The sequence below is a fragment of the Ammodytes marinus genome (assembly GCF_949987685.1).
Source record: "Ammodytes marinus genome assembly, chromosome: 17".
NCBI lineage: Eukaryota > Metazoa > Chordata > Actinopteri > Uranoscopiformes > Ammodytidae > Ammodytes > Ammodytes marinus.
The window spans coordinates 14,508,232-14,523,461 of record NC_137221.1 but is presented as its reverse complement, the minus strand read 5'-3'; the positions used below and the strand labels follow the sequence as shown (position 1 = coordinate 14,523,461).

Sequence of the window (15,230 nt, the reverse complement as noted above, 5' to 3'; positions counted from 1 at the left end):
ACTCAGCCTTCACCTGCAGCCCCAAAAGTGTCAGGAGCGTGGAGAGCTCCGGTAGAGCGAGAGTAGCTCCGCGGTGCTGCAACCAAGATTAAAACACACATACAGAGTTTAACTCTTGCACACGCACACACACACAAACGCGAGTAACAAACACACACAACCCTAACACTGATCGAACAAAGTGTGAGAAAAGAAAAAATAAAGGCTGAAAGACATGCAAGTAATTGCCTTTTCTTTTTTAACAATAATAATCACCCTCAAGCTTATAAACTGATTCTTATCGGTCTAATATTCATTGGTTTGGGATTACTTTATGTGGACAGGAAAGGTTTCCTCGTTATTTAACCCCTGTTTTGACTAGTCACCCCTCGCGGGTATATGTCCACTACTGCTACTCACCAAGGGGTGTGAAGGAGCGTATGGGGCTGGTGTCCCGGCTGCTCTCCCTGCTGGCCTCTCTGCTGCAGCCCTGACTCATACTGGGCCGAGGGATACGACTGCCCCGAGCTAACGGTTTACAACAATGGAGGGGGATTGGAGGGGAGGAAGAGCAGCAGAGGGAAGAAAGGTGGTAGTAAGAACACAAGGGACAAGGGGAGGAGACATGAAGAAGAAAAGACAAACGTGAGCAGTGACAAAGAAGAGAGGGGTGAAATAACATTGATATAGACAAATATAAGGCCGAACAGACAAAAGTGACAGAAACAAGAAAGAATATGAGCACAGCACTGCTGGCTCTGAGGGAGCACCTCAACAGATTTCAGTCAAATAAAAGGACCGAGTGAACAATCAACAATAATTGTTCTGACAATTATTGTCCTGATTGGTGCTGCAACCAGAGATCGTTCTCTTTATCGATTATCATAAAACAATTCCATAAAACAAAAAGATTGTCCATCACAATTTCCAAATCCAAAATAACAACTTCAAATGTCTTGTTTTGGGCCACCACAAATCAAAACAAAAAGGATACTAAGTTTACAATGAGATAAAATAGAAATTTCTACCATTATTGAATCTGGAATTTGAAAATGTCTGTAATTTTTTGCTTATGAAGTTAAGTAATTTATTATCAAAATAGTTACAGATTAATTCTGTGTCTATGAACCAATCAGCGTCTATATACTGAAGACAAACAGAGTTTAATATTATTGTTTATCATGAAAAAATTTAATTTCAGAAGCATACAGTATTAAGGGCATAATTTGCATTAAAATTGACTTTAAACAATTAATATCGGAATTGTTCCAGATTAATTGGCTATTTATTGCAGTGGTTTTTGCAAGGAAGTGATTTGAGTTGATTTTAGCATTCGGGGGAGGGTAGGGACAGGATCTGCATTTTCATCCAATAGCAATCACAATCAAACTTGGCCGTTGATCAGATTCAGCGTCTAAACAGCCAATCAGGGTTAATCACAGCCTACCAAAGGGTTGCAAAGCCCCGATGAAGCTTCACTGAACCTGCTGCGAGATTCGATCAACGGAAGCAGCCAACAACAGGTTAGTAGAGAGAGGAAGGTGGTGTGTTCACAATGTGTGGGACATCGGCTGATTATGTGCAACCCATCACAGTACACACAGCCATCAAGTCAAAGACAAGTTAGAGATGTGGGCTCTATGATGCTCAGGCAGTGATGCTGCAGCTTTATGGAGGGATTGGGAATGCAGGATAGGTTGTGAAATGTGTAGTGTTAGATGGAGATAAGAGAATGATGGACGGAGGGATGATTTTCGGAGGACGGAGAGAATAGGATGAGGTTGATAGCAATGATGGTCAGGTCGAGGTCGGAGCCTTACCTCCTCTGCTCGCGCCGTTGTAGATGGAACTAATGCTGGAAGGAGCTAGATAACAGAAGCCGCAGGGGCGGGTAGAAAAGGAGGAGAGGGGGCAGAAAGTTTGGAATCAAAGAGTAAATGGACGATTGGGTGTAGTGGTGTGTGCTGCTTGTGTCTAAGGCAACAAAAACAACAAAACATTGAACCTTTGAGCAGTTGTAATAAAACTGAGGCAGAAAGACACATTTTATTGTAAATAAAAAATGTACTTCAGTTATAATGAATATAATCAACCCCAATTCCAAAGGGGAGGACAGTGAAAGGTTTGTTAAACAGTTGTTGTTTTTCTCACCCACTGACAGGCGAGTGGGGGAAGAGTCTCTGGAGCAGCCCTGGCTGCGGGGGATGCGGCTGCGTCTGTGTCCGTCCCCGCTGGCCCCGGCCAGCACACGGTGGGCCCCTGTGCTCATGGTGCTCAGGGCTGTAGTGGTCAGCACGCGACCCGGGGAGCCACTACGACTGCCCGCTTCAGGGGACCAAACACAAAGAAAGGAAAGTCAGCACTTCTCTCAGAAAACAAGTGGCATTTAACAGTGATATCCCCCTCTATAGTGGGGATAACTGTAGTATCTTACTTTAAAAAACAATATGTTGTACAAATACAACAGACAACCATACATCCGCATCTGCCCTTCATTTAGTGGCACTAGTTTCCAGGCACTTTATGCTAAATGTTGTACACAAACAGTATGCTTACTAACAGCAGACAGCTTTATAGTGTTTTTTGTCATTGGAAAGAGGATTCTTAGGGATCAGAGAGTTAAAAACACAGTAAAAGAGGTGTGTGCATTTTATAACGTTCAATGATTTTCAGTTAATTTGATTATTACTTTGATGACCCCTATTTGCACATCTTTCATATAAAGAAATTATCATTATATTTAAAATACATTTAATAAAAAAGGTAAATATAAAGTGACAAATATAAATAATGTCCAGACAGATCTTTTTTTTATCTACAGAAATAATATTGAGGAGAAGCTGCTGAACTTTCTGGGGAAAGCTCCACGGCTCAACACATGAAGCTGGACCTCAACTGATTTCAAACGTGAGTGGAAATAAGCACGCAGACCAGACTCCTCTGCCTCTCTCATTGATACACACAATCTCAGCTAAAATCACACATACATTACACACCACATGAACAGTCTATTCTATGTGCTAGCACGTAGTGACACAGAGCCAAACAAACACATTTAAATGGAAGGAAAAAAGCTAAAGAGATTATTTTGATATTTGAGGCCTTGATAATCACTTGTGACTTTACAGACATAGAGAAGCTGATAATTTATAAATGTTTACACTTTTTACCATGTAAAGAAGACTTTAAAATATTTAACCCCAATGTTTGCCCATCATTTTCGGTCAACTCTCTCTTCATTTATTTCTTCATCTTCTTATATGTATAACCTTCTTATATCTACAAATATATACAGCTAATGTGGCTGCGATAAATGCCTGACAGTATTACAAAAAACATAACTTTTTAATTTTTTTTATAGTTATCCAAAAGCTGTTATTACAGCACCCCAATTTTTTTTAATGTAACTACAATAGGGAAGGTGTTTTTTCTTATACAGAGATAAATAAATTGCCTTATTGAAAAATAAGAATTTAATGAAATGTCAAGTAAAGGGTTAAAAGTGGAACACAACTGTGATTTAAATGTGTATAATCTTTAATTTGCTAGTCCCTCCATAAAAATTTATAATTTTTTATTTTTATTTTTATATATTTTTTGGGCATTTGTATGCTTTATTGACAGTGCAGAGAGACAGAGGTGAAATGGGGCAGAGAGGGCAGGAATCGAACCCGGGTCTGCTGCTGGGCCTGGCCCGGGGGGACGACAACGCCCTACCAACTGAACTAAGGGCGCCCCCAAAAATGTATCATTTTAAAATAAAAATGTTTTATTAACGTTTTGACTACACCCGATCCGTGCCGATACGACCCGAAGAGTGCAGAAAAAAGAAGGATCCCAAAGCAGTGTGTTTAGCGTGATCATATAACAGCCATGGTCAACCGTCTGTGACTACAAATCCCAGCATGCCTCAGCCAGAGTGGGCGATAAGTGACCTTTTTCTGGGTGAATGTGAAAGGAGGGGAAAAGGTCAGGGGGCAACAGAAGGAAAGCAGTAAAGATAAAGAGAGCGGGTAAAAAGAAGAAGTATTGTTGTAATCTTACCACCGACAGGGGTAGCAGACTGAGATCCTGAACCATTAAGCCCATTGGTTGGGAGGAGGGGGAAAGCAGAGGCGGAGGGTGGGGGGGGGGGGGGGGGGGAGGAATAGCAGATTAAACCAGATGAATTATGGGTGTTAGCGCCAAAAAAAAAAAGAGTGGCATGGGAGTCAGGACACAGAGTACGATGGGAGCGCATCCTAGTGTTCCATATCCAAAATGATGGCGAAGCTCAAGTAGTTAAATACATTTATTGAGGATAACTGACAACTAGAAATATACATTGCTCAAACAAACAGACACATTGAACCAGCTGCAGATAATGGAGCCTTCAAAAGCAGTGCATGTTGGGACATCTGGATTATGTATGAAGCAAGGCTCGTTCACAATGAGGAAAGAAAATGCCTCAAAGTAAATATGCTCAAAAATATCCACACACTCTCACACAAACATATGTAGAAATCTTTCTAAGCCTCAATTCAGCTGCCATTTCCTCAGTTTCTGTTTGTTATTTTAAGATTAAGGCTTTGAGCTCCTGACCAGAAGACCTTATTTTTTAATAATTCTTCCTAAAAAAATTATATATATGTAGTATTTTATCTAAATGTCCAGATCAGCACATATTATTGGAAAGCAGGTACACACACACCTGCTTCATGTGTTGCAACAGTAGCTAACTCAGTGGGGTGTGTTCCTTTGTGAGGTGTTTCTAAAATAACCTAAATCAAAGCCAGAGCCGGCCTAGAGCAGCGCAAATAAACTGTCCACTACACCATCCATCAGTGATGCGACACAGCATGCATAGAGAAAAAACACACACTAAAAACACACTCTGTTGTTGTAAGATGAAACACCTTGAACAGAATGAAAGCAGGTGTGCCATTATTCCCACTGTGGTACACAGGTAGACACACACTCTGTGACTCTGACACACAAACATAATACCTGGTGTGCAATCGGATTCTTCGGAACCTGAAGGCACAAGAACATTTACATGGAGCTTATTGTCACCGCGACGGCAACGAATAATGAAACTCTACAAAAAGAGCCTGAGAAACTATGAACACACACGCCAAGAACCTCTCACACACCATTTCTGTTACGGTGTGTACGTGTTCATGTGATGTCGTAAGGTGACTTGATTTGTGTCAGGTGAAAGGGGGGGGTACATACGTTGTGACTGGGAGACCATCTTGGTGCGGCTGCGTCCTCGTGAGTCCACCTGGCTGGAGATGCTGCTGGCAGTGGACAAGGGCTGCTTGGTGCGTACTCGGCCTGGATGTATGCAAAGGGGAAAATATGTTAAAAAATCTATTTGAATTCAATTAAAATTAAAACTGCTGCACTTCTTCTGCTAACACATCTACTGACAAACTGTTTGCAACTGAATGAAGCTCAAAGCCTAAGAAGCACTACAGCTGACGGAAAGCTACTAAGGCTGGAAGCTGCAGATCCTTAACTAAACACTCAAACAGGTGCACATAGGCCTACAGATAAATACACCAGGGATGCTTTAGTGGATTAGGAAACACATACTTTATAATCGGAAGCTGGTCATGACTCAACTAGTAATCTATTTGATTGAGTGGCTGAAAATAATCAGCCAACATTTTGTGAGTCATTGTGAGATATCATTGCAAACCCAATTCCTTCTTATCATTCACTTTAATTCCAGCACTGCATCAACTACTTATCCCTTTAGAAGTGCAATTTTGTTTTAATGTTGAGTCATTCTTCAATTAAAGTAGTAATGCTCAAATTGATAAGGGATCTAGGATGGCAAATTTCAAGATTTGGAAAACTTTTTATTTTTTTGGGGCATTTTAAATTGAAGTAGCAGTCACCACATTAGAGGAATTTAAATGAAGGTATTCCTGGTGGTTCTTTGGCACAAGACAAAACACTTGAATTCTAGGTGTCAATTTAGTTAACATTCCTGACTAGAACATCCCTGAAACTATGCCAAGTGCCCACACACACGTCCACCTAAGCGCAATCTTACCATTGTCTGACCTGGTCCCTACAGACAAATAAAAAAAGGAGCAGGTTGTAAACGACATAGTTTAACCTGATGTGTGTGTAATAGCTCATCCTAAGTGATAACAAAACCTCAATTGACACAGTTGAATAAAGGTGTTCCATATTAATAACATAATTAAACTGTAGTACAGCAGAAGATGATTTTAAGTGTGTAAATAATTCGATTCATGGTGCTTTTAGCATGGTGATACAAATGAGGGGTTGAATGTAATGCTGACAGCAGGGGGCGCTTTGCCCGCACACTGCAACAAAAGAAGTTGACATGGACTGGAATGACTTGAGGAAAGTGAAAAGAAGAGAAAGAATAATAGAAAAGTATGAGTCGGCTGTCGCTGGTGAGGTAGAGTGAGATGATCTTACCATCCGTTTTATCAGAGGCATCATCTTTAGTGGCAAAGAGGGAGAGAGAGAGAGAGAGAGACGGAGAGAGAGAGAAAGGAGGGAGTGGAAGACATAAAAGGGAGGAAACAAAAGGCATAGGAGTGATACAAATGAATATTAAAAATAGGAGATACAAAAGGAAAAGGAATCCAGGAAGGGGAAAATGAATGTTGATAGAAAGTGTCAGTTACAAGGAGACACAAAATAATAAAAAAGGAATAAAGAATGTAAGATAGAAAAGAGAAAGAAGAGAAGAGACAAGATAGGAGAAAAGAGGAGAGGAGCACAGTGGGCATTAGTCAGAACATCTGTTTAACACGGAACCATGCAGATGCAGTGGTCGACGTTGAAACAGAGAGACACAAACTGGTACAAAGGACGATATTCATCTACTGAGCATGCACACAGACAGAGAATAACCAGATGGAGACGTACACAGGAAACATTAACAGGCAATGAGGAGAGAGAGACAGGAGAAAGGCCAGTCCAAGCACTGCTGTGTGTGATTGTGTGGGTCCTTCCTTTTACACGATTGTGTAGAAGTGGTAAGCCTTTCTAAACGATTACTTTTTCTTCAAACTGTCTAAGCTGATGTGATGTGGAGTCTCCCAACATCTCTGCCTGACATCTTGCCGACTGCACACTGACCGGTGTCTGATTAGTCGTCTAGCTTGATTGACAGCGGCCTTACCCAGTGAGGAGTAGGAGCCAGGGTTCAGACGCCCAGCTGCCCTGGTCTGTCCGACGTTCCGATGCTTAGCGACGGCTGCTGCGTTTACATCCACGTCACTACGGGAACGCTGCAGGGAGGCCGACGACAACCCACCCTTTGAACCCGCAGGGACTGACAGGACAGGAGGAGGAGGTGCGTTGGAGAAGGGATGGGAGGAGATGAAGGGATATATATATATATATACATACACACATCACAAACCCATGCAGGCACCACACTACACAAACACAATACTGAAATCATGGAGAAATACACAAACAGCTAGACACATCTACGCATATGTGTGCGCACAATGTGTGTTGTCACATAAAAACATAACAGGAAGTGGCTGTAATACAGGGCTGGACACAGGCAGATGTAAATGAGAATGATGGGAAATGGTTCTGTAGGAGCGGTTTGTCGAAGTGTATGTGTTTTTTCACAGGAGGGAGCATGAGATTATGTGTTCGAGAGGGCACGCGCATGTGTGTGTGTGTGTGTGTGATTGTCTGTCTTTGTGTGTTTGACTCACCTCGCCCTGGAGCTGCAGACCATTTAGTAGTGAGAGGCCGACTGCAATAAGAGGGATAAAAGTAGGTCAGCTCACAACACAAAAACTATAAACAAAAACAAATCACAATGGTAATTGAATGCTGGACAATGAAAAAAAAAATCAAAAAAAAAATCATAATCATGAATCTTTTTTCAATGACCAAATATGAACAGCTCAAGTGGAGAGAGTGATGTGGTAAATACACATATCACACAGATTTGGACTTATTTTCTAAAAACTGATATGACAATGTTGTTATTTCAAAGACAGTTAAGTCTAGAAAAATGTATGGTTGGGTACCGGTACTGGTATCGTATGAAATATGAATGGTACCAAATCCCTAAGGTTGTCCAATAGGAATTTGATGGTCCACAGATGGGGTCTTACAAAAAAAATTAAAATCTTAAAATTATTCCTGTCATTACGACTTCAAGTAGACCCAGATGTCTAAAGCGAACTATGGAGGAGCAGTGAAGAGCGTTGATTACTTAAGGCTCTCCTGAGATGAGGACGAGGAGCGGTCACTCTGGGGAAGTGATGCCACGCTGCCAGAGCTCTTCAGGTAGGACGAAAGGGTCTTCTGGTACGACGGCTCCAGCGAGTTGAAGAGAGCGTCGCATTCCCCGGGAAAGTGGTTCCTCAGACCCCAGTAGGCCCTAGAAGAGACAAAAAAAAAGAAGAGTCAGGAGGGATAGAGGAGGCAAAAGAGAAAACTAAAGAGATTGTGACAGGGAAAATCAGGGCGGTGTGATATTTAACAGTGCTCGTCTTTCAAATAAATTCCTTTTTCAGAGTTGCTTCTGCGTGAGGGTCTTACTTGCGGGCCTCCACTCTAGCCTCCGAGTCTGCATCTCGAAGTCCCTTCTTGATGCTCTCAACCAGAACTGATGTGTGCCTGTCAGGCAAAGAGAAAGGGAAACCAAAGGTGAATGAAGTGTGAACAAACAAGTTTAAAACAAAATGTCTTCCTTTGTAAACAAGACTAAAGAAGATGATACGGTGTGTTAATGCATTTCTGAGCACGTCAGAATCGATCCTCACCTCTCAAGAGAGTGAGTTTGCCATTCCTGTAGTAGAAGGTCCAAGAAATCAAAACAGCGCCTGGAGATGACACAATTTCAACATTCTCAGAATCAAACAAAAACGTCAGCAGCATGGTCCTAAGCATTTCATGATCCTGAAGCTGTTTACTATCCATTTGTAGTACATATTAGTTTTGACTATTAGCGATCTGCTCTTCGCGACACTTATCAAATCACTGTGGTGTCAACATAAGCGCTTTTGTTAATCTCACCTTCGAACAGACACAGACTTGCATGTGCAGTTACTGGCTATCAGGGGGATGAGCCTGGGGACGTGGGTGTGCTGCAGAGAGGACAGAGTGAAAGATGTGAAAGGGGAGAATGGAAAAAAAAAAATTCAATAATCAGACGGCAGACGTAGCACTAACACTGACAACAAAGAATCTAAAAAAGCCTATTTATATGTTGTTTGCAAAACTCACTCGTATAATGATGCGGATAGCGGACACACCAGAGGAGGCCATGACTTTGGCACAGTTGGGGATGAGGTTGAACAGAACAGGAACGATGGCTTCCGCTCCATGGTCAAATTTATTGCCCAGCACTGTGGAAAGGTGGCTACAAGAACACACAGACATCGAATTATTAGGGCTATCGAGACCAGTTTGAACAATTGGCGTCTGCAGTTAATTCTCTAAAAATATATATTTTAAAGTGACTCCTTTCACTTAATCTTGATTGTAAAAGTAGCTACGAGATACTTTCAGCTTGTGTTGATTCTAGCGGCACCTTTGGACAAAGTAGTGTTTTTATGAAACCAGCACCCAAGCGCGTGCCGTTGGCGCTTTCATTTATTTAGGAAGCTAGTGAAAGACAGACCACAGGATGCATCGCGATGAGGTTATGCATTTATATGTGAGATTAATAATGGTAATATGACGATGGTGAAGCAAAGTAAACTTTGAGTTAGTACAGTTCATAAACACAGGATGTTCTGGTCTGCCTGCCATAAACCGTTTCATCAAGTTCCTATAAGACTGTTCCCGAGCAAAGGCATTAATAGAAGTATAATAAAATAGTATTGTCTTTGCTGTTACAGTTTTATGATCCTCAAAAGAAAAATCTGACTGTTTCATAAACCTGAATCTGCATCTGTAATAAATACTTACGCCACAGTGATGCAGGCCTCTCGGACAACCTGTGAGCGCAGGTCTTTAGCTGACAGTTTGAAGGCTCCATCCAGGAGCCGTAGGTGCTGGTAGAAACAGTCATAGCTGGTTGCGCCCGCCACTAACAATGAGCGGACCTTCTTCATCTGCAAATAAAACAAAAGAACAGTCAAACAAGGTCATTTCATTGATAAAAAAAAAAGAGAGTTTAGGTCGCTCTACTGACAGCAGCGGCTCTCTGGTCCCAGTCGTGTTTGTCATCAGAGCAGATCTCACGGATCTTATTCAGGTTGTCCTCGAGGTCCCTCGCTGAGTAGATCTGAATGAAGACACGGTGAAGGAAGACAGGAGAGAAGAGAGGGAACAGAGCAAATATATCAAGGACAGAAAAAAAAGCCTCAGACAGTCTGGCCTTGAAAACTTGTATGATTGATAATAATTTGATGAATGTGTGCGATTGTCTGCATTTATGCTCAGGTTTGTAACGAACCTGGACAGAAGGGACATCTGTGAAGGCTTTAACGAAGTCATCTTCATCAATTCCCCCGGCACTGTCCTTTGACACTAGAAAATCAGAGCAAGAGTCAATTTATGTACACATGTGTGAATCATACTATAGAGGGAATACATCTCTGTGTGTCTGTCCTTCGAGTTTCACAGCCACTTGAAGGGTGCAGTGCATAGTGTGAAGTTGTTGGATCAAAATCTGAGAGTGTGCTGCTACCGTTCATCAAAATCCAAGCTGCTACACAGGCTCTAATCTATACAATGGCAAGTTTGCCTCTAGTATTTAAGGATTTTATTTTTTTAAGCAAGGGTTTGTTCAGTTATTCTTGTTTAACAATTCCCCAACCAACACATATAGTCTAGTCGAAGGGAGCAGCCTGTGTTTCTAATGGACTTCCTGGCAGTAATGGGCACGTCAATCATATTGCTCTGGGTGCTGGAGGCTCTGTGGACCACACCTCCTACTTCTCCTTAATGGGGAAGCAGTGATATGATATGAGGGAAAGACGAGACAAAGAAGGAGAAAAAAAGCCAGAAAGGAGGAGCTGAGAGCAATCCACTAAAATGAGAATATTTATACAGGTGTTGAAAACTAGCATTTATGCTAATACACTTAAAACAATGCATCTGGTTCGTCCGTTGAAATGGTCATGTCCATGTCAAATAAAATATGCAAAATAGAAAAAAAATATTAGAAACATTTAGGTTAGCGAGAAAAGGAGGCTAAGGGGAGGGTGTAAGCATGGATTTGGTTATAAACAGAGAGAGGCAGTATAAATGTATGTAATATCTGGCTGTGCCAAAAAGACATGTCATGTAAAAACTGTACATGGCCCTTAAGCTGGGGAACATGGATGTAGCCAGCTGGTCCAACAAAGAAAAAAAGATGAAGGATAAAACAGACCTAACTGTGTACCATCACAATTTTATAACTATTTGTATTACTTAGCTTTATGTAATGTAAGGGTATGTTGAAATCATTCCCTGGTTCTCCCAGATGCAACTTAAGAAATGTTCTAGCTTTTTCTTTTGTCAGTTAATTGCAAATTTGAAATATCTGTCTTCCGTCTGAGGGTTGCCAGAGTGTGTGGGCGTGCTCTGTCATCTAAATGCAAATGGAGACAAAGGAGCCCTCCCATCGATGCCATTATGAACGCTGGTCTCGTATAGCAAAATAAAACCCTGACAAACTTATTCCTAAAACATGAAAAAACAAACAAGAGAACATATTTATAGCAGCTAACCCTTGGTAACTAGAGAGGGATTATCCTAAATCCGTGGCAAAGGTAAAGGTTTTTACAGCTGTGGGTCTTCTGTGTGTGTAAGATACCCAGTATGCCCTTGACATCAGCCATTCACAGCGGCTCAACGATCAATAACACTGTAATGATCCAAATGACAAGAGTTCAGTTTTGTATTTCAATGGAGCAATGTAACAGGACGCAGACAGAATGCTTGATAATAAAACACTTCCACCTACATGTGTACGTGTGCATATGCAAGTGAATGCCAAATTGCTGACACGACACATTAGCGGGCAGCAGGAAATCGACGCATGGTCGTGGGAACGCAGAGAAAGAGACGGAGAGGGAGATCAATACATGCAAAGAGGAAGCAAACATAAAACTCCAGACATCTACAGCAGGAGGGAGACTGGCAGAGAAGAGGAGGTTCTCTTTACGGGAAGGACGATATAAAATGTTTCAAAGGCAGATCATGTGCAGCGACATAGTCAGAGAAGGATGATACATGAGAGTGTATCAGATTTCTGAGGAGACGCAGACCGAGTGTGTGCACTGCAATCTTTTTCTTATTCAATCCCTTTTGCTTCTTCAAACAGCCATTACTGGTGGCCACAGAATAGGGACGTTAAGGGTTAGAAGGCATTTTTTGGGGGGTTTTCTTTACTGTTAAATGATTTCACTTAAATAGTTTCACATGCATTTAGGCCAAAAAGAAGAAACAAAAAGGCTACGGAACCCTGGGTTTAGGGGTCAGTTCACTTTACACTTGTATATTATAAACACAATAAACAAACATCTTTTTGAAAGACTAGTTAGATAAAAACATCTAATAACTGTAAAATGTTAAGGAGTTATTCTTTCACTAAAATGTCCTGCCAGAATTAATTTAACTGTCAGACACAAAATCCCCCAGTAGATGGTTAGACTGTTGTTCAGGTGTGTAGCTAATAGCTATACAAATAACCAACATGAATTCCTGTTACAGTTAGCTTTAGCTTTGTATTGAGACACCACCAGTCATTTGTGCTAGTTTCTTCAGTCATAGTTTCTTCCCAAAAGGAGCATAGAGATCAATCCTTAATGATGCCTTACAACCTTGGACTCTATGGGCCTTTTTTTCTGTCAGGAAGTGGATTGTCAAGAGTTTCTGCATTTAGTAGACAAATTGTGACACCACTGAACATAGAGCACATATTAAAATTGGTTTGGGTGATTTCCACATGGTAGAGGTATGCCAATTGTAGAGATACTGATTGTATTCATTTTCGACTGGCCTACAGGCACCACAAAAATACTAGTAATGAATAAATTAAATTGACCCTACTTTTTTTTTAATATAGAAATGCGTTTTCTCCAAATTCAGAGAAAACATATGAACTGTGAGTGTAAATGTAAAGGAAGATAAGTACCCAGCTTGCTACCGGTAGCGCTGGGCCTGCGCGCAGAGGAGGACTCTGGCTTCTTGGGAACTTTTGGGACCTTGAAGGCGGCCGAGGAAGCCCGATTCCCATCCACACTGTCGTCATCATCAAAACTACGATCTGAGAAGAGAGAACAGAGAGGAGAGTGTAAGCATCCACTAATGGCAGGAGAGAGGGGGGAGGGGGCACTGTTCAAACTCTTTTCAAAGTCTCAAAGCAAATACACAATATTGCAAATCGTGATCATCAAAAAAAAAGAGCACAAATAGTCACAGTGGAATGATGATCAACATCCTGCAGGATAATCATTATGAACCAGAAGCAAATACAGAATCACAGCTGAAGATATCAGATAATTAGAGTATTCACTTGAAGACAAAGACGATTTCTAGTTTGAATTCAGGTTTTCTAGAATGTTAAATTAAAACATAATTTATTCAAACCAGGTCCTTTAAAAAGCATTACACATCACGTTAGATTTTATCTGCCCCTTTTATGCTGAGCTCAAAAAGCTTGAGGCCATTTATAGACAATGAATGCTATGCAGAAAAGTAAAGACAAGAAGCAAAGAACAGAGCGTGGGCAAGAATCACTAAATCAATACTAATTACAAACAGCATTGGTTGGTAGAAAAAGGCAAACTCACACACATTTATAAAATCACTTCTAGGTGTCCGAAAAACATCAAGATGTCCACCCATGCAACCAGTGACTGACGGATCTATCTGAAGCACAAACACTCAATCTGCATGCTAGCAGACATTAAGCTAGCTCGTAAAGCTAGCGTTGAAACTTGAGATAAACTTGCAACAATAGTGCAGGATTTATGAATGTTCAGCAAAAACACTTGTGGATGAAAATGTGCAAGGGCGCACACACAGACACACAGACACACATATGACAGTGGAGATGAAACTGTTGGCATAGGAATGCAGTTGCGCTCCGGTCGCTCTGACGAACAAGCCGCGGAGAAATGCGCCACAGCCACCACCCTATACCTTGACTCACACATTACCTTACCTACACACAGTCTACATGCAACATCAATTGACAGGCATGATTAGACAACCACATGTTCACTGGCTGCAGAGCCTATTGTGTCAAGCTCTGGAAATGTTAAGTGGAAGACGTGCAAAGACGCATATACATCCTTTTACCGTGTAACAATGTTTACCATAGGAAGACCTGCACACACAGTCATCGACACATACACACACACACTCCAACACACCCAGGTCCATCCCTGCACTCACAGTCACAGATCCGCTGGCAGATCAGGCGCCTCATGCTTCTGGGAGGGCGTGGTATTAGGGTCCCCCCTCTTCTCCAAGACGTAACCCAAGACACATGCACACACACTTCACACACACTTCATAGTGGGGCTACAGCCGCACACACAAACACACCTTACATTGCTATCAGAGAATCCCTCCACCCATACAAGTGCCGGCATTTTCTTTCACTCGCTCCCTTTCCTATCCCTCCCTCTCTCCCAGCATCTCTCCTCCATCCCACTGCAGCCTCATAGCCAATCAGATGAGAGGTTACATCATAGTGTTGCAACCAGTGCGGAGGCAGGACTGTGTGTGTGTGTGTGTGTGTGTGTGTGTGTGTGTGTGTGTGTGTGTGTGTGTGTGTGTGTGTGTGTGTGTGTGTGTGTGTGTGTGTGTGTGTGTGTGTGTGTGTGATGGGAGAGAGACACACAAACACCCCAGGAATATTAACAGGGTTTCTCTGTGTCCCTGCCCGACCATCTAACCTAAACTCATTACCATTGACAACACACTCTCCATCCTCTCTCCATTTCTCTAGCTCCATCATGCACACAATTGTCAACAACCTTTTAACACACTTTTTATGCTGCTGCATTTACCTGTGAGACAAGAAGCATATTTATTCCATTTCCCTCTCCGCACACGCGCGCACATACACACACACACACAAACACAAAGGATGATGGAGCAAGGATCAAAGGAGAGGGAATGGAGAGGGTGAAGGGGGGGGGGGCGGAGACCACTCCCCTCCATCTGAGGCCATGACCCTCCCGCTTTCACAGTTGAGGGACATGTTGTGGTTTGTTTTGACTCTGTAGTCCAGGACACTTGGTTTAAAATGAAACAAGAAGTGAGATGTTCAATTTCCAACTTTCAACTTATTTTTA

General features: G+C 41.9%; 1 protein-coding gene across 8 annotated transcripts in view; it reads right to left on the bottom strand.

Annotated features, from left to right (window-relative positions):
• The window catches only part of clasp2 (cytoplasmic linker associated protein 2), a 66,583-nt gene that overhangs the window by 14,230 nt on the left and 37,123 nt on the right, over positions 1-15,230 (bottom strand). For 3 of the 8 annotated variants that reach the window (XM_080045319.1, XM_080045312.1, XM_080045318.1), the window contains 16 exons: positions 13,058-13,189; positions 10,388-10,461; positions 10,124-10,216; positions 9,898-10,043; positions 9,211-9,346; positions 9,001-9,071; positions 8,748-8,807; positions 8,524-8,601; positions 8,195-8,362; positions 7,686-7,726; positions 7,133-7,285; positions 5,194-5,295; positions 2,131-2,304; positions 1,800-1,844; positions 400-507; positions 14-76 (listed from right to left, as the gene is read on the bottom strand). In XM_080045319.1, the coding sequence (XP_079901445.1) occupies positions 14-76; positions 400-507; positions 1,800-1,844; positions 2,131-2,304; positions 5,194-5,295; positions 7,133-7,285; positions 7,686-7,726; positions 8,195-8,362; positions 8,524-8,601; positions 8,748-8,807; positions 9,001-9,071; positions 9,211-9,346; positions 9,898-10,043; positions 10,124-10,216; positions 10,388-10,461; positions 13,058-13,189 (1,644 nt within the window). The remainder of the gene's footprint in view (positions 1-13; positions 77-399; positions 508-1,799; positions 1,845-2,130; positions 2,305-5,193; positions 5,296-7,132; positions 7,286-7,685; positions 7,727-8,194; positions 8,363-8,523; positions 8,602-8,747; positions 8,808-9,000; positions 9,072-9,210; positions 9,347-9,897; positions 10,044-10,123; positions 10,217-10,387; positions 10,462-13,057; positions 13,190-15,230) is intronic. The other 5 variants (XM_080045314.1, XM_080045313.1, XM_080045316.1 and 2 more) reach the window with 5 other exon arrangements.